At 46.8% G+C, this 26,228-nt stretch overlaps 1 protein-coding gene across 12 annotated transcripts in view; it reads left to right on the forward strand.

The window, feature by feature from the left end:
- The window catches only part of LOC140903940 (beta-1,4 N-acetylgalactosaminyltransferase 2), a 57,986-nt gene extending 33,270 nt beyond the window's left edge, over window positions 1–24,716 (forward strand). For 9 of the 12 annotated variants that reach the window (XM_073325940.2, XM_073325949.2, XM_073325941.2 and 6 more), the window contains 9 exons: window positions 3,898–4,035; window positions 5,574–5,680; window positions 6,543–6,580; window positions 8,107–8,287; window positions 8,942–9,028; window positions 9,737–9,924; window positions 11,525–11,665; window positions 13,219–13,438; window positions 19,450–24,716. In XM_073325940.2, coding sequence (XP_073182041.1) covers window positions 3,898–4,035; window positions 5,574–5,680; window positions 6,543–6,580; window positions 8,107–8,287; window positions 8,942–9,028; window positions 9,737–9,924; window positions 11,525–11,665; window positions 13,219–13,438; window positions 19,450–19,661 — 1,312 coding nt within the window. In that variant the 3' untranslated portion in view covers window positions 19,662–24,716. Of the gene's footprint in view, window positions 1–558; window positions 717–3,897; window positions 4,036–5,573; window positions 5,681–6,542; window positions 6,581–8,106; window positions 8,288–8,941; window positions 9,029–9,736; window positions 9,925–11,524; window positions 11,666–13,218; window positions 13,439–19,449 lie in introns of those variants that run through there. The other 3 variants (XM_073325947.1, XM_073325952.2, XM_073325951.2) reach the window with 3 other exon arrangements.
- Window positions 24,717–26,228: the final 1,512 nt, after the last annotated feature.

Genomic DNA, 26,228 nt, shown 5'->3' on the forward strand with positions numbered 1-26,228 from the left:
AGGAGGGATACAAGGAAAAAATAATTATTCCTTTGGATCTATTTAATCAATCACAGCAATTGGAACTGTAATGGGGGAAACTTTTAAAAGTGCTTAAATCACATTGACATTCAATGGGACTGAAGCCACTAAGGGTACACTTACATGGCGAAAAAAACAACAAAACCCAAACCCAGCAGGAGCAAGTCTCACAGCCCAGGTCTACAGATTCAGACTTGCACTATGGGGCTAAAAATACCTGTAGAGACATTCCACTGGGCTCTGAAATCCAGTGAGGGTGGGTCTCAAAGCCCAAGCTCCAGCCTGAGCAGGCATGTCTACATTGTTATTTTTAGCCCTGTAGGGTTAGCCCAAATCTGTCAACCTGGGCTCTGAGACTCGCAGCCACAGGCCTTTTGCAGTGTAGATGTACCTTTAGGAGCTTTTATAGCTTTGATGCCTAAATGCTATGGTGGTGCAGAAGAGTGTCTCTTTTGAACAAAAAGGAGGCATGCTATAAAACATTAGGGGAGGAAAATAATGATGCATCAGAGTTATGTCATTGTTCATGATAATTAGGGGTCTACCAAATTCTCAGCTGTGAAAATCGCGTCACAGACCATGAAATCTGGTCTCCAGCCGCCCAGCTCTGAAGACAGCGGAGCGTGGCAGTTACTGGCCGGGCACCCAGGTCTGAAGGCAGCACCATTGCCAGCAGCAGCGCAGAAGTAGGCGTGGTAATGCTATTACCCCCCACACCAATAGGCTTGCAACCCCCTTTTGGGTTTGAGAATCCCAGTTTGAAAAACACTGCAGAGAAATCCCACATTTTTTGTGGGTGGGTCATGGCGTAAATAGCAAATTTCGCAGATGTGTAACACATCCATGAAATTTGCAATTTATGCCGTAACCAACCTGCAAAAATTGTGGGATTTCTCCAAGATTTTAAGTAGACCCTTCATGATTGATGCAATAATAGCTAGGTAGAAATGGGATTCAAATTAACTTTCTTTCCTCTTCCCTGTTGTTGTTTGGCAAAATAGCAGCTGCTCTCTCTCTACCATGTGGCTCAGCTGCATCTTTGTTTTCACACAACACCTAATGGTCCCAAGACAAATGAATAATAAAAGATAACGGGACAAATTGATCCCTGCCATTCACTTTGGTCTTTCCTGTTCTCTGCCTGTGGCAAGTACTAGTTTAGCTTCTTGAGGGCTGTGATACTTTGGTCTAATTCTGGATGTTGGGGTGCAGGTGGCCGAGTGGTGTTTCGTGCCTTGTGATACATCGGTCAGGCTAGATCAGGGGTCGGCAACTTTTCAGAAGTGGTGTGCCAAGTCTTCATTTATTCACTGTAATTGAAGGTGTCACGTGCCAGTCCTACATTTTATATTTACAGGGGCCGGCGAACGAAACCCCAGACTGGCAGTGGGCTGAGTGGGGCCGGCGGCAGGCAGCCCCCTGCTGGTCTGGGATTCTGGCTGCCTGTCCCGCTTTGCCCGCTGACGGCCCGGGGTTCCGTCCATCCAGGCCAGCAGCGGGCCGAGCGGCACCGGCGGCCGGGATCCCGGCTGGCAGGGGGCCAGTGGATGGAATCCCAGGCCGGCAGCAGAGTGCCACTGAAATCAGCTCGCATGCTGCCTTTGGCACGCATGCCGTAGGTTGCCGACCCCTGGGCTAGATGATCTCGTGATCCTGTCTGGCCTTAAACTCTGACTTCATTCCTGAAAATGAGCCTGAAGTGCTGGCCTTTTATTTCACAAGCAATTGGAAAACAGAGCTACGGCTTCCTCCCAGAAATCTATTAGTGAGGGGCAGTGTGGTCTAGTACAGGGGTTCTCAAACGTCATTGCACTGTGACCCCCTTCTGACAACAAAAATTACGACACAACTCCAGGAGGGGGGACTGAAGCCTGAGCCCACCCGAGACTTCAGTCCCCCCTCCTGGAGTCGTGTAGTGCACAGTGCTTGCATGGGGCTGGGGTAGGAGGGAATGTGGTGTAGCAGGATGGTTCTGGGGAGCAATGGAGTAGAATGGGAGGCAGGTTACAATATCTGGGAGGGGTGGGGGAAAGAAGAAGTAGGCTGTGGAGTTAGCGTAGATAAGGTATTTATTGCTGAGGGTCAACTTGCTCACCTCTAACCAATAAAGCTGGTCTTGCAACTTCTCAGTGAACTCAGAGAGTTGCCTAAGGCACTATCAAGTCTGCCAGCAAAGGGACCTGCAAATAATTGATCTGTACCCAGAAAGAGGAAGCTCAGACACAAGCCCCTCCATGCAAACCCAAGTACGTCTCTGTTTACCTCTGACAGTGGAAAAGAGGCAGCTGGACAACTTGTGGGGGCTTTATTGCTAACGGTTTGCGGGATTTATTGTTCCTCGACACCCGTTCTTGCAGGGAGACAAGTGTCTCACAATCCCCATCAAGCGTATTATGGATTATGTCCAGATTTTCCAGTGATCCCTGAGGCACATGCCCATGTGGTTGCTTGTTTTTGCTGTTTGGGCTGGTGGCGATTAGAGATATAGAGGGTTGCATTTGACCTGACTCAGTTTCTGGGATGAAAGAGGGGGCTCTTTCCCTCTCTGTTCTGGATCTTAAGTGGGTTTGGAGCTTCCCTCCTCCTTGTGTTCTGTCCCTATCCCTTCTGCATGCTGGATAGGAGGGTGATGGTCACCTCTCCTGGCTGCTGGGAAGATGGCCCCAGTCTGTCATTACCAGAAACTCTCTCCTCTTGCAGGGAGTGGAATCTTGCAGCATTGCTCCCTTCCCCATGGGAAGGAGACATCCAGCGAGAGAGATTAGGTGACTTTTCTGAGTTCACAGAGAGCCAGTGGCAGATCTAGGAATTGAACCTGGATCTCCTGACTCCCAGTTCAGTATTTCATAGGGTTCTCCTTTCCAAACTGGGAAGGAGAGGTGGGGCATGGCCACTGGTTCTCTATCCCAAAAGTTGGCTCTGGTATTAAGTATGATGGAGCGGGCGGAGGGGAGGTGGATTGGTTTGTTTGTTGTTTTATGGCCCTGTAACAGGGTTCATGACCCTCCCCCCTTCCTGGGCCCCGCTTGTCCTCCCCAATAAGGCTTGGAGAGGCTTCAGGGTTGTGCAACACCTGGGTCTTTATTTACTTATCATTGTCCCACCTCTAGTGTCCATCTATATACAGCTTTATAGGTTTGGTTACCTCCCTTACAGGCAGAGTCAGCCTTCAGCTAGGAGGTCTCCAGCTCCCTCCCTGACTTCTCCATGGCTGCCCCCTGCCTTCTGGCTCCCTCCCAGCCTTTATAGCCCTTGGCTTGTCAGGCCAGCAGGTGTTGCCAATCCTTAGGCTGGCATCCGGCCTTTTCCATCATCCCCAATCTGTTTCTTCTGATTGGAGCTGGCCAGACAGGGGCTAATTAGGTGCTTTTGCACCAGCACAGGCCCTGACCTTGAGCAACAGCTTTCTTGGGCTCCCTCTGTAATCAAGGACCTGTTTCCTAGCTGGTGTCAGTGGCTCTGTGCAGTTACACTAGCTGAGAATCTGGCCCAAATGTCCTACAGTGTAACCCAACTTTCTTACAAAGGAAGCTACATTCACCTGCCAAGGCAGTATGGGATCCTGTTCGCTTCTTAACTCTGGCTCAGTCACAATGTTCCCATCCAGAGCTGAACATCCTGCAGTGCTGGGAAGGTAGTGTCCAGCTGAGATCAGAACTTTGCCAGTGTGCATTTGAAACATGAGTTTCATGTCCATGGTTAGTGGGTTAGGCCCATATCACTAATATATATACACACGCCCATATAGATACAGGCCTAACCCACCAAGCTTGGCCATATGCATATTATTTTCAAAAGGTCACAAAACAGCAGATTCTTCCAGTGTCCTTGCACAAGCTGAGCCTTCTGGGTTTTCTTCTTTTTCCCTCTCTTCAGGCTAGCTCCAAAGAATCAGTGTGAGTGCGCCAAAGCTGACCGTGTGCATGTCTTCCAGATGGAAGATTATATTGATAAGAAAGACCTTGCCTCCATTAAAGAGAGGCGACGGAGGGAGTTGGAGCACTATCAGAAAAGGTAAAGGGACTCTCCTGTCTCTCGACCTGTCCAGCCTGCATCTTTCCTGGCACTAAATTCATGTGGGAAAGTCTCATGAACTGAAGCCTTGGGGTTGAGTTGTACTGAGGTAGAAGAAACCCCAGCTATGGAGGAAAGCAGAAATGATCCTTTCAGTTGTTACCATCAGTGATGGGGTATACAAATCCCACACTGGGCACCAAGGGGATAAGGGATTATTTGGGGTTTCGCCAGCCCTGCCCCACCACACCTGCAGCAAATCCTCCAGCTGCTGGAGGAATTAAAAGACGCAGGGAATTAGCTCCTTTGAGAGGCAGAGAGCTGGAGCTAAGCAGACCTGCAGCCCATAGCTCCAGCAGCACAGAGCAGAGGGAAGCCTAAAGATCTGATGCAGCTGTGCAAAGGGGCCCTCCCTGAGGGAAGGTAGGACCCATCTCAGAGAAAACCAGAGAGGGAAGTATCCCTGTGGACTCTGGACATAGTAGCCCCCTCTTACTTATTTTGGTTTGGATTTCCCCAACACGGGAAAGCCTTGGAATAACGGGGGCAGGGGGGATGCGAGGAAGAGGCCCAGGGAGGGCAGCCTTGGTTGCCAGACCATTGGTAGCCCAAAGGACCCTAGGTTGGAGCCTGGTGGAGTGGGAGGGCCTGGGCTCCCCTCCCCTCAATCCCCTTGACAGTTAGGGGTTGCAGCCATGACCACTAGGCCATGCTCCCCAACCAGACCCTGAGTGAGGACCATTACACCATCTAAACCACCACCTACCCTATTTCTCTGTCTTTGTGAGGGTGAGTACATCTTTCTCTGATTTTCGTGTATTTATGCCTCTTGGGCCTTGTCTACGCTCGTGGCGGCACATAAGGTACATGCAGTCTACTTTTCACTGCAGCTACACCCATTCTGTGGTGTGTAGCTACACACGGCAGTGAAAGGCTCTGGAATGGGGAGGCGTCAGGACAATAGGCTCCTAAAAATAGCCGTTCGGCTGTGAGAGACACTGCGGTGGTGTGTAGAGCTGTGTAGGGTGTATAGCCTAGGGTTCCGGTGTTTCTCTACTTGCTGAGGCAGTGCCTCGAGGTCTACATGACTATTTATACCGATGCTTCTTGGGCACAGTGTCTGACCTCGACATGCCACCATAAGTGTAGGCCTAGTAGCACCTAAGAACCCCAGTGAAGGATCAGGATCCTGTTGTGTACAAAGAAGACACTCCTGGCTCAGAGATCTTGTAATCTATGGGTCAGGTTCTTCCAAACAATTCTGCTGCCACTTAGGCACTGACGTACGAGAGAGATTTTTCACAAGTGCTCAGCACACAACTTGCACGCTCCATGTATCCTGAAAATCTGGTTGCTTCATCTGGTGCCCCAGTGGGAGACTGTCTCTTGAAATTTCAGCCACAATCATCCAACAGATAGACAGATAGGGGATGTTGGTAGAAAGAAGTACTCATTCAAACTCTGTTTTACTGTTAACACAATTTTCATAATCCCTTATCCTCCCGACGCTGACCCTGTTCTCCTCGCATTTGTTCCAGATACCCCTCAATGACTCAAGATCTAGTAATAGCCAAACCAAACCTGCCATTAAGCTATCCTATTCAAGGAGTAGAGGTGATGCCACTACACACGATTAGGATTCCAGGTATACTTGTCTTGTGCCTTTTCATAGCCTGCTCATGGGCTCAACTTCCAGTGACGTCTAAGACCCTGTCTCTTGTACATACCCTCTATATGAAAGAGGGGGGCTTTGTTCTTCATTGCACCTGTATTGGACTTGGCTTACTCTGAAGACCCAACCCTTCATACAAAACTGCTGAATTCAAAATCCATTCGCTGATACCCAGAGATCTGGTTTCCTTCCAGTAAAGTGCACAAAATGTCTGGGATGGGTTCTTAGAAGAATAACCATGAGGCACTTTGTATACAGAGCATTTTAAAAAACAATTATGAAAAGGGCTGAAACAGTGAAGATCCCATCTGCATTTCACAATAAATCTCCCTTGATTCGTTTGTCATCCGAGTGCAGACCGGCTCTTCCATCTGAATGCAAAATGCTTTCTTGAAGAGCTCTGTGGTAGTTGGTTTTAAATTCCTCTTCCACTTACTTAATTGCTTCAAATGTTGTAATCTTGCAAAATTATTGATGTTTGGCTTTTATAAGGTGCAGGGAGTGGTGGAAACCTAAAGGCTTGCTCTCCAGCTGGTGTAAATCAGTGTAGCTCTGTTGACTTCCCTGGCTGATGCTTGCTGACGATCTAGCCCTAAATCTTTAGAGTTGCCCCAATGCAAAAATACTACTGACATCTCTAGATCTCTTCCAGGATAAAATTGAGGGGGGAAAATGCATAGAGAAGAGCTGATGTTCTGTTTGTATCCAGCTCTGTGATCCCAGTTCAGGTGGGCTGACTGGAGTCTTGTTAGGGAACAATAATCACCTGAGTCAAAACACTGGCTTTAGGCTTGTTACTTACTGTCCTTATGTATGTTTCCCTTTGTTCTTCAAGGGCTTGGTTTGCATGGAGTGACTGAAGAAAAGTACCAGGTATATTTCACGATGTTGCAGGGAAGTTTGTAGTCCAGGGTTACCTTGGCAAGTGCGTAACATGCTTTGAGATCTCTCTGCATGAAAGGTGCATTAGTTTTACATTTCTCATGAGGTTTTCCTTCTATTACGAAGGTGGGCTTGATTTCCCAGCCTTGTATTAGTATAGTAGCATTTGGGTATGTCTCCAATCCCGGCCCGGATAGAGAGAGACTCACTAGCTTTACTGGAGTTAGGGTGCTAAAAGTAGCAGTGTGGACATTGCAGGATAGATGGTGGGTCGGGCTAGCCATCTGAGCTCCAACCTGAGTGGGTGGGCGGCAGGCAGGCTTGGACTCGGGATCCAGCCTGAGCTGCCACCTGTGCCACAATATGCCACACTGCTACCTTTAGTGCGCTAGCTCGAGGGAAGCTAGCATGAGTCCGTCGACCTGGGCTGGGAGGCATCATCCCAGCTGCAGTCTAGGCACAGACAAATCCTTAGAGATCTTACGAAGATCGGGGCCCCACTGTGCCAGGCACTATACAAATACATAGGGCTGGTCTATGCTCAGGCCATGTCTACACACGGAATGCTCTACCCCGCATAGGTATAATGGTAAGGCATACTGGCAAGGTGGTCCAAGTGCAGACATGGCTATACCAGCAAAGCTGTGATGTTACTGGTATAACTTATCTCATACACCTGAGCAAAACAAGCTGACATAGGTACATCAGCAGAAGTCTGTTGTGTGGATGCAGCCTTCAAGTTTTGCTGCTCCATGCTGGCATAGTTAAAGCAGCAGCTCCCTTTAGTGCAGATGCAGCTATACTGTTATAAAAGTGCTTCTGGCAGTACAGGTTATTCCAGCTCCACCAATATAAGGTACCTTGAAACTATATCAGCAAAAAAATAAAATAAAATCACACCCCTAACTGATGTAGCTATGCTGGTAAAAACTGAAGTGGAGACCAGCCCTTAGTAAAACAGTCCCTGCCCCAACAAGCTTTCATAGACACTAAGGAAGGAAAATAGAGGGGCAGAGAGAGAGAGAGGAAGTCACTTGCCTGAGATTACCAGAGCCAGGAATTGAATTTAGGTCTCCTGTGTCCTATTCAGTGGACCACATTGCCCTGTCTAGCTAAGGAAGGAATCCTTTACAATCTCCCAGATTTAATGTTCCACTGCATGGGCTAGCCCCTCATACAGTCAAGACATTTTTTTTTCTCCCCACACAGTTCACATTTTAAAAGCATGTTCAACATTTCATTTACAATTTTTTTCTGAAGCCACAGAGAACCGCCTCAGACACTGGGGGCGGGGAGGTGACTGTTTTATTGACCTCCACAAGGATGTCTTCTTTTTAGTGAAACCGGGTGAGGATGGTGGTGGGGTCAGATCTCCCTTCTTTCCCTTTAAATAAGACTGTTCTTAAAGTGACGGCCATGTGATCGACCCAGATCAGAGAGGGAGGAGAGGGGAAGCCTTGTGATTTTACCATGACACCTAAGATTTCCACCTCTGTGCCCCACGGCACTTAACGCAGGTGATCCTGCGAGCATCTCTGGGAACCCTCAATACGCTTGCTGATGTCTCTGACGATGTTGTGAGTGGACGGGGCGAGAAAGAGCTGATCATCTTGACCTCAGATGTGGAGCTGCTGAATTTCATCCTTGAGCATGTCACATACACCAGTGTGGTCTACCAGCTCACTGCAGTAGATATGAGTGAGTATCGACTGGATGATTTCTTCATCCTATCCTTGGCAGTTTTCCATCAGTTTCTCTAGTGTTACTAGGCCACTTTCAAGCATCTGCTAAACTAACTTTACCTCCAAGAAGGCATCTTTCTGAAAGACCCATTATTTAACACAGCATGAGCTGAGAAATAGATGCAGGATGCTGCCATCTTCCATAGCTGTCTTTCAAAGTTTTGGCAGAGATTGGTGAGGTCAGTTATGATCCTCAGGAAGCTGAAGCCTCTTTCGATGCCCTGCTTCCTAGTGAATCAGGGCTTCAGTCTTTGGCTTCTAACTACACATGAGGTGAAGCTAGACTGCCAAGCCAGGAGAATTCCTGGTACTTGGGAAGAAGAATGTATCCAGTTTTTTGAGTCAGTTGAACAAGAGGTCTTTCAAAGAACTCTTTCTAGGCTTCCCACTTGTCCATTTTCCATCACCGAGGCTGGAAGGTCATTTAACACTATATAAAATCAGGGGGGCCACTTTTATCTATTCCAGCCTAAAGCATTGCCAGGGAACAAATGGATTTCCAATCAAGGTTCTTACTTGGAGGTTTCCACTGTGTCATCAAAGATCTCCAGAATACTTGAAGACTTATGAGTGATGCAACTTTCCTATTTTGCTTTTCTTGTTTTCTAAGTGAGTTTTGAGAGCAGACATCATGTGGCTCAGTTTCCTGTGATCATCCGACAGCCCGGCCTTCCAAAGTTGTTTGATCCTGGAGCAGGTAAGTGTTTCTGAGTACCTCCCTGTAGGAAACCCCTTTTGCCCTTTTAAGGGGGTGTCAGGGAGTGGCTCCAGCAAGCTGGCAATTGCTGATGGTAAATCCTTACTCCAGACTTTACTGTGGTGGAAGTTAGTTACTCTTTTAGGCCTGATGCTGGGCTTCTTAAAGTCTTTCCGGTCTCCTGATGCCTCTCCATTCAAAAACGTGTGTAATTGACAAGGGCTAAACACATCAGCATCATAGTTAATGTTTTGTGGCCAGTTAGGTTCTTCCAAAGTTATGTCCACTGAAAAGCCCTGAATGAACAGACCTCTTTAAATGTTCTAATTCCGGGAAAACCTTGGATTGGCTCCGACAACACTTAGTGTAGTGCCTTCCATTTGAGGATCTCAATGCACTTCACAAACACTAGCTAATCCGTGGGATGCCCCATGTCCCTACCTCCATTTTGCAGATAGGGCAACTTAGGAACAAAGAGGATGACTTGTTCAGAGTCCCAACGGTTGCTGACCTAGCGCTGTTGCTCTTCCCCATGGTCTGTGGCAGTCTGTGCTAGGAAGAGAACCCAGCTGTTGTGTTCTAGTTCGCTCTACTAACCACATGCCCACCTTCCTCCTGCAGGTAAGATCTTTCAGGAATGGTGAGTAAAAGCAAAGAACTGCCGTAAAATGTTACCAGCCTTTGTCACTTCCCTGTTTACAATTACAGATCGGAAGATCAGCTCCCTGGTGACTATCACCACAAAGACTTTCTTGCGCTATCACGAACTTCGACTCCTCATCAAGAGCATCCGACAGTACTACCCTGACATAAAAATCATTGTCGCCGATGACAGCAAAGTCCCAGAGAAGATCATCGATGAGAACGTTGAGCATTACATCATGCCTTTTGGAAAGGTCTGTCACTTGCACAGGACTGGCCATGTAGACAGGTCTCAGGCAAGGCCCTCCATCCTTCTGTGAGACACAGCCTTGCTCACTGGTGAGAGGCCACATCCTAAATAACACACCTTATTGGATGGGATTTTTCAAAAGCTCCTAAGTGATTTAGGAGCACAAATCCCATTGACTTTCACTCAGTTGGGGCCCGTATGTACTACCATAATCCAAACGCTAATAAAAGATGATATTTTCAAGAGTGCCCAAGTGTTTTAGGAACATAAATCCCATTGACTTACTTTAGGATTTGTGCTCCTAAAACGCTTGGGCACTGTTGAAAATACCATCTCTTTTATTAGCATTTGGATTATGGTAGTACATACAGCCCCCAGCTGAGACCAGGGCCCTGTTGTGCTGGGAGCTCTACGAACACATAGTAAGAGACAGTCCGTGCCCCAAATAGAGCTCACAGTCTAAGTAGATGAGCCAGACAAAAGGTGGGAGGGGAAATGGAAGCACAGAGAAGGGAAGGTGACCCAGCAGACCCAGGAATAGAACCCATGTTTCCTGAGGACCACTCTCAGCCCCGTGCCCCATCCACTGGACCACACATTTTTTCTAAGGACTCTTAAGACTCATGTACCCAGTTCCACCTGCCCAAAGAAACGAAGTGGAATGGCTCAGAGGATTGTTTGTGTTGTATAGAATCTTTCACCTGTAGGCCACCAGTTCAAATTTATATCCCGTTATTGTTCCATGACCTCGCGCCAAGGTTGCTTAGCTAGGATAGCTGGGACAGAGGGGACTGAATTCTCCATGTCAGTCTATGGGCTTTACCACTGGTACCACAGCAATTTAACTTAAGCTACCGTAGTGGTATATGAGATGAGTTAGTGGTCTAAATCCAGTTCCTAGTGGTTTACCAACCTATTAATCTTCATGGACTTAGTCAACACGTTGTTGACTATACAGAATTTTTGGCCTCATTTTGAGCATTCACTGACCTAAATGGGAATGGTGGGTGTCCAGCACATTTTGTGAATGGAGCATCTTATTGTGTAACTATTCAAGCTTTGTAAAAATAGTTACACTGGCGCACTGGCCTGTAATGCTCTACGAAAGATCAAAGATGAATGTTTAATGTAGAAAAATCACCTGATCTAATGAATTAAAAGCCTACAATTGTAAAAATGTAGGGTTGGAAGGGACCTCAAGCGGTCATCTCGTCCACCCCAGGCACTGAGGCGATATCAGATGTACCTAGACCATGCCTTCCAGGGGGTTGTCTAAGCTGTTCTTAAAAACCTTCAAAGATGGGGATTCCACAACCTCCTTAGGTAAATACTTCCAGTGCTTAACTATCCTTATATACTGGTTTCTCTATCACATGGGCAAGTGATTGTCTTACTATAAGGTCACTCCTTGTTGCAAAGGTGTTCTATTTCATTCTCATTCAGTAGTTCAGATGACCCTCCTTTTCAGAATAGTTTCTGGATAAAAAGGATTTGCACAAAGCTAAGCAGCTTTGTGTGTGTGTGTATTTGCATATATATAATTTTTCTTCTTATAAAGCTGTTCTGACCCTACCCTTCTGTGTCTTGGGGATTCTGTTTACCAGGGTTGGTTTGCTGGAAGGAATCTTGCAATATCTCAGGTCACAACCAAGTACTATCTCTGGGTTGACGATGACTTCTTATTCACCGAAAACACCAAAATTGAGAAACTATTGGATGTGCTGGAGAGAACAAACTTAGATATGGTAAGAAATGCAAATAAATTGTACCCTTGGAAAATGTTCCGGGCTTTTTGAAAGTGCTCAAGTGTCACAATGGGTGCTGAGCCTTTGAAAATCTGGCCATTAGTCAGGAGAGAAAAGGAATGTTGCTTCCCCTGCAGACCTGTCTTAGTCTTCTGCTCATCAGATTATGCCATAAATCTTTATTATTGTGTTAAAATACAATTCAAGGTAAGGGTGGGAAACTTGCTTTCAAATGATGGGGAAAATCTTGTATGGATTTTTAGATTGACTGACTGTGACCACACCAGAGGTTAATGCTATCTGGCAAAATGTTCTTTGAGGGTGGTGTGTGTTTCTCATCTATGTTACTTGGCTTTCTTCATGCATCAGATTGGTTTCATGTTCTCAGAAATGTGCCCATCTTAAATTGGTGCATTACCATTTGACCCTGGATATTTACTACTTAGTTCTGGGTATCTGTCTCCTTTCTGTGTTTTGGTTCAATACAACCTCACAGCAGGCAGAAAAGTGAACAGATAGGGCACAGTATTGGCAAACAATAAGCCTGATGCAACTGGTTCCCGATCACTTTAGTTTACTGCTTCTGCAAGGGGATTCTTGGTTTTGTTCAAACACTAGATGTCTTCTTCTTGAAAAGTGACATCAGTTTTTGCCAAGAGCAGGACTCTCCTTGGCCAATTTTGGAAAAACAGCTCCAATCTGGATCACAATCTTCCCTCACCACCCATTCAGCTTGGATCGTAACTCCAGAAAGAATACTTACCCTAGGTCAGTAAGAACATTTTGAAGCCAGTTGGAGCTGTTTTTGATCCCATTAAGTATTTTCTTGATTCAGAGTCTTTTTTAGAGTTACTGGGAAATATTTCCACACCTTGGACTGTGACAGCTGACCTCAGAGAGTGGATGGTTCTGAGGATTTATGGAACTGATTGCCTATAACTTCTGGTCATGTTTTCAAATCCAACCCAAATCCTTAGTGAAGGGTAACAAGTTTCCGATGAGAGCTGTTTGGTGCCCCCTGTGAAATGAATAGATCTCAGTGCAGTTTTGGCTGCTTATTAGATTGGCCGTGTTGTCAGTAGGGCCAATGAAAGAATGTACCGTGGAGACGTGATTCCATAGTATGTCTCTAGGTTAGGTGGGAGGAAGGATTGTCCTGCTTCTGCAAATGCCGTGTCTGATCTTGGCCCAGAACTTTGGTCTCTCTAGTGATCCCAATCCAGCAGCTTTCACCAGCACCTACACCACGCTAGTGGAAACAACACTCCAGTTTCTGAGCTGATAAACACAGACAGTGGTATGAGGAACAAGAAGAACGTGATGTCATAGGGAATGAGCTCCAAGCAGCAGCTCACAAGAACCTAGAAGCTATTGTAAACTGGGGCTTGTTCATGTTGAGATTCCCACTGTGCAGAACAGTAACAATGTTCAGGGGGTTGGGCCAGTCAATGGAAGGGCTTCTGTTGATGTCAGCGGATGTTAGCCCAGGCTTTGAGTCTGCCAGGAGATGAAAGCGATAACTGAATAACGTGGGTGATGGTCCTGCTCTCCAGGTTGGAGGCAGCGTGAATGGGAACACCTACAGTTTTCAGCTGCTCTATGATCAGGGTGACGACAGCGGCTGTCTGCATTTGAGATACGGCTCCTTCCACAAGTTGGAAGGGTTCCCCAACTGCGTGGTCACCAGTGGTGTGGTCAACTTCTTCCTGGCCCATACAGACAAAAGCAGACACGTCGGCTATGACCCTCTTCTGCAAAGAGTAGCTCACTCAGGTAAGCCACACGCTCTCTTTCTCCGAGTGCAGGCAAGCAAGCTTTGGGCAGGGCTGCCGACGGGGGGACAAAGGGTCAATTGCCCAGGGGCCCAGGAGATTAGAGCCCACGCCCCACACCCAAACCCCCTCCCATAGCCTGCACCCCGCACCCAAACCCCAGCCTGGTGAAAGTGAGTGAGCATGGCGGAGAGCGAGCGACAGAGGGAGGGGGGATGGAGAAGGGGCAGGACATGGGCGTGGCCTCAGGGAAGGGGCAGGGGCTGGGCAAGGGTCTTTGGGGTTGTGCAATTGGACAGTTGGCAACTCCACCGGCGGGCATGTGGAAGCCCTGGCCATGCCGAAAGAGCGCACCCAGCAGCGCAGTCAGCAGCTCACTGGGTACCAGCCAGCACAGGCGCAGCACTGCCCAAATGTCAGGCGGACCACCTCCACGCTGGCGTGGCTTGTGCGTTTGTGGGGGCCCACTGACTGTTCTACCCTGGGGCCCGGCATTGCTGTCGGCAGGCCTGGCTCTCGGTGTCTGCCGCTTGTGGCTTGCCCCACAGAAGCTTTCTCTCACGCTATCATGTTTGTCTTTTTCCTTCCTTTGTTTCAGTCTTGGGGCTTCCAGCTCTCTGCTTTCACTAATGCTGCTGAGGGGCCTCTCCCAGGGTTAGAACATGGACTAGGACGCCTGGGTTCTATTCCCAGCTCTCTGGTAGGCTCTGTGGGGGTATCCTCACTGTGGCTGGAAGGTATCATTCCTAGCTCGGGTAGACGTACCTGGGGTAGCTCTGACCAAGCTAGCACTCCTGTAACTTGGGCTGGCCTCCCGAGTCCATACCTAGGATCTCCAACAGATTGTACTTGGGCGGCTGGCCTTGGCCACGCTGTTTTCAGTGTGTGAGCTTGATCGGCGCTACTGTGTGTGAATCTCCCTGAGCAGGGAATTGCACCTCCCAGCTGCAGTGTAGAGGGCAAGTCCCATCCTGTCTCTGAGTCTTGGGAGGGGAGGGGCTTCTATGAAACAGAGGTGATAATGCTTAACTTTTGTAAAGAGCTTTTAGATCTCCTGACTTAAAATCCCACCCCTGGTTGGGTTAGATGCCCAACTCCCTTAAATTCCTTTGAAAATCCTACCCTAAAGTGTTTTAGCAAGTTAGATTAGACCTAGGGCTACCTGTAACCACGAATCCACGGAGAGTTCTGCTCTCTGCTTAATGCTCTGCAAAGACATGATTCGATTTTAATTATGAAGAATGTAGAAAGCCCTGTGTTTAGGGATTAAAGTGCATCTGCATGGTAGGTAGGGCTCAGAAGGTTAGCTCAGGCAAAGGAGAAGGAAACGAAAAGGAGGTGAGAAGATAAAGCCAGGGCAGGCCTATGTAGAGGCTTTTGGATGAAGTCAAGGAGTTTGAATGGGACACAGAAAGAGCTGCAGTGCAAGGAGAGGGGTCAGAGGAATGGGAGAAGAAGATGGATTTGGAGGTTACACTTTGGGTAGACTAGAGGGATGGCAAGGTGGCAGTCAGGTTGGCCAAACAGAGAGAGATTGCAATAGGCCCATCTGTTTTGGGGGCCAAGTCTCGTTTGCTTTGTGCTTTAGTGCTTTATATCTGTGCATGGTCTAAAAACTGAACAGATGCCACTTCTGACAAGATTTTTCCAGAGAAAACTAAGCAGTTTTGGTTTGGCTTGAATTTTTTTTTTCATGGGATAGTTATCTAAATATTTTTTCCTGCTGTAGAAGAAGTGGGGAGAGAGGCGGGAAATCCCCCCACCCCCCCCAAATTTTTCATCTCTACTTTATCTCAACCCAGAAAATTTCCAACAATAACAAAACCTGACTTTAAAAAACCTGATACATTAAAAGAAATGCATCATTCAAAGTCACTTTTTGTTGAAGCTTTTCAGATGAAAAGGTTTCATAAAATTTAAGGCTAGAATGGAGTACCCCATAAACTGTTCTGACCTCCTGTATATCACAGGTCACCAACACCACCTGCACAGTAAGCCAAATCAGAATTTGACCAAGTATTACAGCCCTCAAGAGACTAACCTGTTATGTCACAGGCAGAGAACAGGAGGGGTTGAGGAGCACTAATGTCCCAGGCTCCTACAGGGTGGGGAATTAAGTGACAGATCCCAAATGATCCTAGCAGGTTTCTACTTTTTCTAGTAGAGTGGTCAGTTTGGATGAGCTATTACCAGCAGGAGAGTGAGTTTGTGTGTGTGGGGGGGGGGGGGGATGTGAGAGAACCTGGATTTGTGCTGGAAATGGCCCACCTTAATTATGCACATTGTAGGGAGAATGGTCACTTTGGATGAGCTATTACCAGCAGGAGAGTGAGTTTGTGTGTGTGGTTTTTGGGAGGGGGGTGAGGGGGTGAGAGAACCTGGATTTGTGCAGGAAATGGCCCAACTTTATTATCATGCACATTGTGTAAAGAGTTGTCACTTTGGATGGGCTATCACCAGCAGGAGAGTGAATTTGTGTGGGGGGGTGGAGGGTGAGAAAACCTGGATTTGTGCTGGAAATGGCCCACCTGATGATCACTTTAGATAAGCTATTACCAGCAGGACAGTGGGGTGGGAGGAGGTATTTTTTTCATATTCTCTGTGCATAAATAAAGTCTGCTGCAGTTTCCACGGCATGCATCCGATGAAGTGAGCTGTAGCTCACGAAAGCTCATGCTCAAATAAATTGGTTAGTCTCTAAGGTGCCACAAGTACTCCTTTACTTTTTCTAGTGTGTTTTAAAAAACTCCCACCAGACTTGTGCATGGGTACAAATGACTTCTCACTGTGCAAGGCTATAGGGCAGTTGGTCTCATTTCTGAAAAAAACAAAGCCCTCAGATTCTTTTGGGGTTGGAGAAAATCATTTCTCCAGAGTAACTTTACACAAGGTAGCTGCTGGGGGCTGAGATACCACCACTACAAAGGCAAAGACCTCTAGTGGCAAGAAAGCAGAATTGCTGTGGGGGAGGGATAGCTCAGTGGTTTGAGCATTGGCCTGCTAAACCCAAGGTTGTGAGTTCAATCCTTGAGGGGGCCATTTAGGGATCTGGGGCAAAAATTGGGAATTGGTCCTGCTTTGAGCAGGGGGTTGGACTAGATGACCTCCTGAGGTCCTTTCCAACCCTGAGATTCTATGATTCTATTGCTGGATGAAGATAATTGTCCTTTGCCTCCTTGCATCATGACCGTCACTTGCACCAGTACAAAGTAAAATGCTGTCATGCTGATCTGGCCATTATCTGCACTCTGTTTACACAGGTGTAAGTTGTGACACAAGGTGTGGGGCAATGGAGGATCAGGCCCGTAAGCCTCGCATAGCACGGCTCACTGTGTGTGTTAACCCATTAGCTTTGCAACAATATATGGATCAAATACTGTTGAGAGTACCGCCCCTATGACTGGCCCGGGTGATGGAGCCACACCCGTCTACACTGAAACCAGTGATGAATTACAGCACCTGAGGATCTGGTGCACTCTGCATAAAGTGATCCAACCCACTGCCATTTAGGCTTATAAAGCCTGATCTACCCAGGCCAGTACTAGATGTTCCTGGTGCCTTAGATTCTCCTTTTGGTTCTCAAACTGCACCCAGACTCCTGTGGTCACCCACCACCCGATGTTGGGTCTGATTTTATTAAATCATCACAGGTAAAATGTCAAAATAAAAACAAGCCCTTCTCCCTCTCCACAGCTGCTTCAGCCTCTTGCTGGGCTCAGATACTGCGGCTTGGCACCCCTTAAGGCTTCTGCCCTTTGCCCCTAGTGGAGTTGGTCTAGCCAGGCCTGTCTGTCTGTCTGTCTGTCTGGCTGTGGGGTGGGGTGAACCCCTTCCTCTGTCCTTTCTTCCTTAACTGGACCCAGCAGACTTAATTTCATCTGCCTCAAAGCCCATCCCCTAGGTAGTCCCCTTAAAGGGCCAGGTCTCCTTAGGACACCCTGTTTCACAGCTGAACTAAATGGATGTTTGAAATAAAGCATTAGCAGCTCCTCTTGGTTTTCTTAAAACATTTAATCATTAAACTTAAAATAGGCTAAATGATGTTTAATAACCCATGCTTTTAACAATGAACATTGTGTAATGCATGATTGTATGTGTGTTACTATTGTGTGCCAACAAAGACTGGAGACCCATTGCTCTAGGAGCTGTATAAGTATGTAGTAAGAGAAATCCCTGCTTTGAAGAACTTGCAGTCTAAACTAGATGAGAGGCAGAAGGGGAGCTGGAAGGCCAGAGAGGTGAAGTAAGTTGCCCACGGTCACCAAGCAGGTAAGCGGCAGAGCTAGGAACTGAAGCCAGGGGTAAAATCCTGGCTGCCTTGAAATCAAGAGGCATTTTGCCATTGAGTTCAGTGGGGCCAGTATTTTACCTCAGGTCTCCTGACTCCCAGCTTGCTGCTCTGGCCACTAGAGTATCCCGACGCCTGCACTGTATGTAGACTCTGCTACATGGAATGCCAAGGAAGACTCTTCAGTGGGGTCCTGGCTTGACAGCATATAAAACAGCTGGCTGTGGTGTCTAGAGAAAATGCCTGTTTGTCAATTGCACCTATACATTTCTGAGTACTTTCCCTGGATGCAAGGTGCAGCAGCCACTTTATTCAGAGTTAAATGCAGAGAAGTGCTCTAGTTTTTTATTTAGACCAGGAAATGTATAAACAAATCCCTACTGGTTCTGTTAGAAGGGTAAGATAGACAACGCCTGCTACTTCTCTTTCAGCCAACTAACCTTACTGAAAAGCAAATGGAAAAATGGTGGTTAGAAAACTAATATGGCTGCTGTAGTGACCAGTCGAATCTGCAGGGGCAACTCGGCTTAGAGCTTGTGGTTTTGCATCTTTGCTTTAGGGTTTATGCGCTTGGGTGTATTAATTCACACTGACTTGTTGCACATGAATCTGTGCGTATTAGACAGTCTCCAGTAATTGCATATACACCGTAAGTGGTTTTCTGCTTCAGCATGGATCTGCACGTTTACACAGCAGGGACGTCTTGTAGAGTAAGCGCACAACATTCCGTACAGGTATCTTAGGGTGCAGTGCTTTGCTTTGCTTCTGCGCTCTATGCATTGTGGGACTTTTCTTGCTGCACCTTGTGGGATGCTAGCTGGAAGTGAGTAGCATTATGGGATTTGCGGCAAACTCAACACTTCCCTGATTCGTCCCTGTAATGGGGTCTACAAACCCCACACTGAGCGTAGGCAGGACAGGGAGGGGAGCCTCTCCTGTCAGCAGGCAAGTGCCCAGCCACACACTCAGGCAACTGCCAGAGCTGCCAATCATGGAGGCAGGCAATCACAGCTGTGCCCAGTTGAGGAAACTAGGCCTACTATAAAGGAAGGAGAACAAAGGAGGAGGCAGAAAGGCCTGGGACAGGAAAGGGGCAGCTCCCCTGCTTCAGGCTGTCTCCCTGAGCACAGCTTAGAGACAGGCACATGTCCGACTCAAAGAACCGCCCTGACCAGGGGCAAACTAAGGGGATCCTAGCGAGGGCAGCAGCGACCCTCCAAAGGACTGACCCTTCCCCACCACGCCATGATTCATGTCTTAGACTACTATGAAACGTTTGCAGTTAAAACGGGGAAACTCCACGCCAGCAGGGCTCAAAATAGCTGCGTACAGGCATAGGTGGTGGTACAGGCTTCAGACCTGGCTACCATCATGAGGACATACCCAGGGGGCAGCCTGGGTTGCTGCGTCTAACGCTGCTATTTCTAACTGTGCTAGAACAGGTCTGGCTTTCCATGCTGCTGTCCCACCTTGACTGCAGTGTAAACGTACCCACAGAGCTTTGACTCTGCTAGTCTCCACAAGTGACTGGACCTGGTTCTCTAGGGCAAGCCATAGCAGCTTGGTTTTAGACCCAGAGGACCCGTGGTTCAATTCCTTTACGTGGAGAAGTGATTCAGTCCTGAGTGGACCATACAGAGCCTTGTGAAATAATTTCACAGCCGTTCTTGGGGAAATGCAGGGTCGCTTAACTTCGCTTTTAAATATTTTTTTCTCCTCCCCAGAATTTTTCATGGATGGACTGGGCATCTTGCTTGTCGGTTCCTGCAGCGATGTTTCTATCGGTCACCAAGAACATAATCCCGCATCTGATCCCAACCTGACTAAGGTAGAAGACCAATATAAACTGTTCCGGACCAACACCAAAGCACAGGTGCAATTTAAACTATCTTTGCACTACTTCAAAAACCGACTGAAATGCTACTCAACAGGATAACCCTTTTACCCTGCCGTGTGCAATTCCTACGGTAACCTCCCTGATGGCCACAGCAGGAGTACGCTTTGGGCGTCAGCCTAATTGCCTTATTTATGCCACACTGGATGCCTTCCTTTTGCACCTACCTTTCTATAAAAACTTTTTAATGGGCTGAATTTGGGATTCTGGAATCTCTTAGCCCAAACTTGAAATGGACAATGCAGTCGTGTGTGTTATCTGCACTCGGATCCTGCTCCAGGCCTTGCAATGGTGTTTTCTTCATTGCAAAGTTTCCCTGATCAAAGAGTGAGGCAGCTTGGCTAATAATGAGCCAGATTCATCATGGCCCTGCACTGTGTTCTTTCCAGCCAGTGCAGAGTGAAGGGGGGCAGGGCAGGGTAGAATTCCTACTGATTTGATCTGGTAGCACTCCACATCCTCCCTGCAATTGAATGGATTATCAGGGATGCACAGACTGTCTGACTTCTTCTTGGAGGAGTAACTGGAATGAGTGTTCTCAAGTTGAGTGCCAGAAGCACAATGACTTTCATGTATAGACTGAAGTGCTTGGTTTATCCTAAATGGAGTTAGTATGTTGCCTATGCAATATCTGTCGAGAACTTACTGTTACTCCTTACTTAAGGACCGGAGTGGGGATGTTGGAAATCTGGTTTAGTTAAGAAGCTTTCACTTAAGAGGAGGAAAATGCAAACTCTCCTAATTGTCCTGCCTGAATGCAGTCCACATTCATGTGATCTGAGTTCTTTTCATCTGCTAGCTCGTGGCCTATGTGACATGGTGGAGTTCAGTTCCTAGCGGGCAGCTAACCACAGCATCAAAAAACCCCACCATTACCACAATGGTGGGACCTGGGTACTAATCTGAGACAAGAAGTAAATGCCACAAGCAGACCACACGTCATGGCCCCAGCACTAAATTAATATGGTTAGGGAGGAGTCCTGTACCTACTTGCTCCAGTTTTTAAACTTGAATGGCTGCCACGGTCAGTCCCTCGGATTCACTTTATTACTGGAGTAACTGAACGCTCCAACCGAGATCACAGATTTAGGGCCTCATTTTGCTAGACTCTGTACATATGCGTGGTGTGAGACCATCTCTGCCTATGGAGCTTACAATCTAGGTGGAGAAGACTGGGTGGGAGAAAGGCAGCGTTACTGCGGGAGAACTTCGATGACCATGAGTGTCTGTCTGAATTTTTGCCAACACTAATGTTGTTGGAAGGCAAAGTAACAGCAATGTTTTGAAAAGTGACTAATGACTTTGGGTGACCCAGTGAAGACTCCATTTCTAAAGGGCCTACTTTTTAGAGAGTGGGTGCTCAGCACTTTCTGAAAACAAGGCCCCTTGAAGATGCCTTCCACAGCAGGCCCTCAAACTCACTAGCCACTTCTCTCTTTGTACTGCAGTAGCACCTGGAAATCCCAGTCTGACTGGCCCTTTAGGGTGCTAGGTACTGCCTAGGAAAGTCTCTGCTAAACTTTTGTTCTGAGAGTGTTTGCTCCCCAAACCTTATCATCTGAACCTCTGCATTATCTAAATCCCTTCCTCATCTCTCATGTATCTCATGCGGGGGGACAAGGAAATTGCAGAGGTGCGGATAATAGAGAAGAGACCCCTGGCCAGGGCTCAGAGGAGGATGCAGCTGTGCTCCCAGCCGTGAGGGAGGCCACATTGCTGCTGAATGGCTCTTGCCACAGTGCAGGGAGCCTCTGCAGTCCTGCTGTCACTGAGTGAGTGTAGCCAATCCCTGCAGGTGCATGGTCCAGGGAAGGCTGCAGTCCTGGAGCGGCAGAGTACTGGCCGGGGGGTTCTGCTCTGCCCTGCATCTTGTGCCTGCGGGGATCAGGTGGCCCTGGCCCTGCGGCAGTGGTGGGAACCCACTGCAGCCCCACTGTCATGGGAGCGAGTGAGCAGGGAAGAGCAGAGATGCCTGGCCTGGACTGCAAGGAGGCTGCCATGTGGAAGGCTGCTGAATGACACCTGCCCTCTCAATTATCCCAATTCCTGATGGGCCAAATCAAATCTGGGTTCCCCATGCTGTTCAGATAATCAGGAGTATACTGTATTCAGTAACAAAGCTGTAACACTGTGGAGAGTCCAGTGAGGCATCTGTGATAGTGTGAGGCATGCAGGTCTGCTAAGTCCGTGCCTTGAGTTATATCAGCACCCACCCATCCACACCTCCGCATCGCTGACCTCTTTGTTTCTCCTAAGAATGGAGATAAACACACACAGGTGCAGTATAATTTTTGCTTTATTTTTAAAAATGAAACAGTGGAGTAAACCGGTTTCTGGGAAAACCTAGCTGCAATTAAAATGGAGACCACGTCCATCCACAATCACAACTCCAGATCTGAGCCAACTAACCTGCCTCACAAAAGTACCAGGTAAAGAACATGGAGCAGAAGGGGAAAGGGGAGTAGAGAGAAAATAAACAGTCAACCGAAGGGAGGAAAAATATCATTACAGTCAAGTACAACTTTTCGATGAATAGTCTGAAATTGCATTGGATCAGTGACTCGGGGGCCGGGGGAAAGCAGCACTTTTATTCAAAAAAGTGTGTGGAACAATCAATCAGGTGGGCAAGCTATTCCCCATGTCCCCCAGTATCAAGCATGAGGGAGTACAGAACAACATGGCAGCTGACTGGGGATTTCAAAACCAGGATAACTGCAATATGCATTAGTTTTACCTCTCTATATGCACATCTGTGTATCGAACTGTCCTAAGCTTCAGACGATCATGTAAGAAGTCACTTTAGTCGCACAATCCATTCCTGTTTGGTTGTTACTTTTATAATCCAGCCCTGATTGCTTTATCGTTAACCCACGCTGAGTACTGGTAAAAATGAATCATCTAGATTGTACACCACCTAAAAATACTTTAAAGGCATACCATCTGGGTGCCGCTAAAGCAATGTGGTCCGAATGGCAATTGAATGCCAGTCTATGCGAAAATAACCAGTCATCACACGAACAAAGCGTCCGCTGAGACAGAGGAGCGGAGAAAAGTTGTACTGCTGACAGAAGTAAATATCAAAGTTAAAAAGAAAAAAAAAAGTAATGGAATATTGAGCATTTTAAAAAAATTAGTCACAACTGAACAATTTAGCACTGCTGAGGTTTGGAACTTTTACAACGAATGAACACATTAAAGTGAAAAGAAAGCCCATACATTCTATTTTTTTTTTTTTAAAACATTTTTTCTTTGGAAAAAGAGAGTCATTTTTTCCTCTACACTACCGCATGTGGAGTTGCCACTACCTATTTTATTCTATTGTCACTAAGAGGTAGATAAACAAAAATGAATTGGTTATATAAGGGCACGTCCCCTTGTTTGACATGCAGGAAGCTAACGTACTCCATGGCCTGGGGGCTTCACAGAGGGGAGGAGTGGGATTAATCAGTGTGGAGTGAAACTGCAGATCTGTAGGTTTTGTAGTTCACTGGAACAGATCTGATTAAAGGGACAGTGTCAGATTTATTTATTTACTTATTTATTTATTTTTAAATTGGGGAGAAATTCATCTTTAAAGCCAGTGGAGTTTATCTTGGGATGAATTCGATGCATCATTAAAAAGCATAATTTCCTTAACTCTTTTAACACACACTAAATAATTTTGGAAAGACCCACTCTGCCCCAATTTATAGGCCATGCAGTTCTGTTAATTTCCCAGGATGTTAAAGCTAAAGCGATTTTAGCTAAGAATCTAATTTGTGTTCCATTAATGATTTACTTTTTGCACTGTGGTCTGTTTGGCTGCTGTTTAGAATTAATTTAATTTTCAGTTCCTTCCCAATCAGCACACTTGCTGCTGTTTGCAGGTGGGGAAATACAAATTTCCACAGGAATCTATAATTTAAAAAAGTATCCATGGAAACAGTTCTAGTTTGGCCAAATATTGCTTTTTGGGTCATAAAACCAACAGTGTGGGCCTGTGTTCACCTGACACCATCCCTTCAATCATTCACTGTTGAAGATCACCGCTCCTTTAACTGGTACACTGCACAGTTTACACCTTCCCCGCTGCCTTTGGGAATGGGGACACTCACCTCTGTGGTGAGAAGGCGACCGGGCTTTTTCTCCCCTCCCACAGGCCAGTTTAAAAAACGGCCCAGCTTTGCCCACCGACGCTCCTGCCATGTCACAAACAGACCGCATGTCCGAGAGGTATTAATCTTGAACAAAAATTTTAAAAATTCTGTAATGTACAATAAAGCAGCAGGGTTCAAATGCATATTTAAATTAGGGATGGGCCGACTTTTAAAGGGTTCTGATTATCACCCTTCTGGCTGGATGTCTATCTGAACCTCAGGGGCCTGAATGGCACCACGGCTCGTATGTCCTACCCTCCCCAGGCCCTGGCTCCCTCAAACCTGCTGTCGTTTTGACTCAGCAGGCTACTCCACCTTCTACTACCAGGTCTCTTCTAGGGAGTAGAGGGGTGGCACCTTCTCCCTCCTTCAGAGGAGAGCCTTAGCCCTACCTCTGATGCAGCAGGAGCCAAAGGATCAGCCGCTGGGTGTGTCTTACCCGCCACAGCACTGGATTTCAGAGGTTCTTGAGAGTGCCCGGGGGCAAAATCCCCATGAGTTTGGCGGGATCTGATGTATGTTGACTGGTCTCTTAGATTTTACGGTGATGGGATAATCATCGCCCTCCAGAGAGGCTCCCATTGCACCAAAGCAGGCTTCCTAGTCAGATTCCTACAAACGAGACGCCTGTAGTGGAAAAGGAGGAGGCATCATCTGGTCTCCTACTTCACCAGCAAGAAGATCCCACACTGACTGGGAGGGGTAGTAAACTGCCCAACCACGCTTCTCCCTCCAGGAAACCTACCGCTGCGGAGGTTGGAGGGAGACCCTTCTCTGAGCTTTCAGGAAAGGTTCTGTTCGGGGCTTATTTCTGAGCCTAGGCAAAGCTGCAGGGTGGATACGCCCATCCTCTCCCATCTATCATTCAAATCTAATTGTAAGGTTTGAGGTAGTTTGAACATGTAAATTTCAAGCTTGCAGTACCTGCATGTTCTCAGGAATAAAATGATTTGAGAACCTCTCGCTTATTTCATTCGCTCTGTATTTTACAAACTACGACTTAAAAAAAGTGGGGGGACGAGGGGTGGGGGTGGGCAGGGCTGATTCAACCGAATCACGGTGAATTTCTTTCTTCCTAAACAATACTGTAAGGGCCTGATCTGAAGCCCACTGCAGTCTTTATTGACTGCCAGTGAGTTCTGGATCAGAACTAAGGCTGCGATTTCCAAAGGAGTTAGGCATCCGGGCCAATATTTTCAAAAGTCACTCACCTTGACACTGGAAAGGGGTCTGATTTAAAGATAGTGCTGAGCCCCTGCCTTCTGAAAACTGGGTCTCCTTTAAAATGTCCCAGCTTGGACACCCAGTAATTGCAGCATCCAAACAATCACAAGTCGCTTCTGACAATTTCGGCCCTCGATTCTCTGGTAGAATTTGGACACCCAACTCCTTTTACACCTCCAAGCAAAACCCCAGCTGAAATTAACAGTAGCACTGCTGATATGTTCACAGGCCAACCGAGTTGTTCATTCCTTCCAGACCGGTCTCAAGAAGAGAGTGAATTAGAGTTTCAAAAACATCAACTGTGCCCTCTCAGGAGCATACGTGTTTCACAGGACCGCACCGATTTCATTAAAAAGAAAAAAAAGAAAAAAAGCCTCTTGGTTACTGTATGCTTAAAAAAAAGAAGAAAGTTCCAAAAAATTTTTAAAAAGCCTATGATGTGTGTCCCATTTCACGGGAACAGTAAAGCAAATCCTGTATTTGTTTTTTAAAAAAATTAAATTAAAAAAAGTCTTCAACTGTCTCATACCAAGTCTGCGTTTCTGATATTTTTTCCCCAGGATGTAAAAATAATCAAAATATTTGGAGCTAAACATTAAAAAAAAAGACTTTTCTCATACTATATTACTAATGTTTACGGGTTTTTTCTTGCTAAAAAACCAAAACCAAACCAAAATCTAATGCCCAGGAAACATAAAATGTAGCTTAGAGGCAGTTTCTTTTTAATATTTACACTGAATTTGAGTCTCTTTTAATTCCTTAAAAACCTTCCAAGTATGTCAGTTTGGTTAGGTTGCAATTATCACTGCCAGCAAAGGAGCACATCATCCGCCATAGCTACTCAACCATAGCTATATGTAAACCGAGGCACAGAGACGTGAATTTTTATTTTATTTTATTTTTTTATTTATTTATTTTTTGCCCCTAGACCACAAAGCAAGTCAGTAACAGCGCTGGGCACAGAAGCCTGTCTTCTAACCACTAGACTGCACTGCTTCCCTCATTTAAATTCTACACCTTGAAGCTACCTAATGCATTACAGCCTCCCCCGTCCTCCGAAATGAACCCAGATTCTGTCCTACTTTTTATTCCCCTCAAGTTTAAAACCCAGGGAACGTTTTCAAACCTTTGAAAAGGATATACAGGAACCAAACCAACCAATTTCCCTTAGTCGAGGAAATGTGCATGCTGGAGAAACTCTGCTGCTTCTGCTATCATCAAAATGAGGTGCCAGCTCAGATGTGGGCTA

This window comes from Lepidochelys kempii, chromosome 27, assembly GCF_965140285.1.
Source record: "Lepidochelys kempii isolate rLepKem1 chromosome 27, rLepKem1.hap1, whole genome shotgun sequence".
Lineage (NCBI taxonomy): Eukaryota > Metazoa > Chordata > Testudines > Cheloniidae > Lepidochelys > Lepidochelys kempii.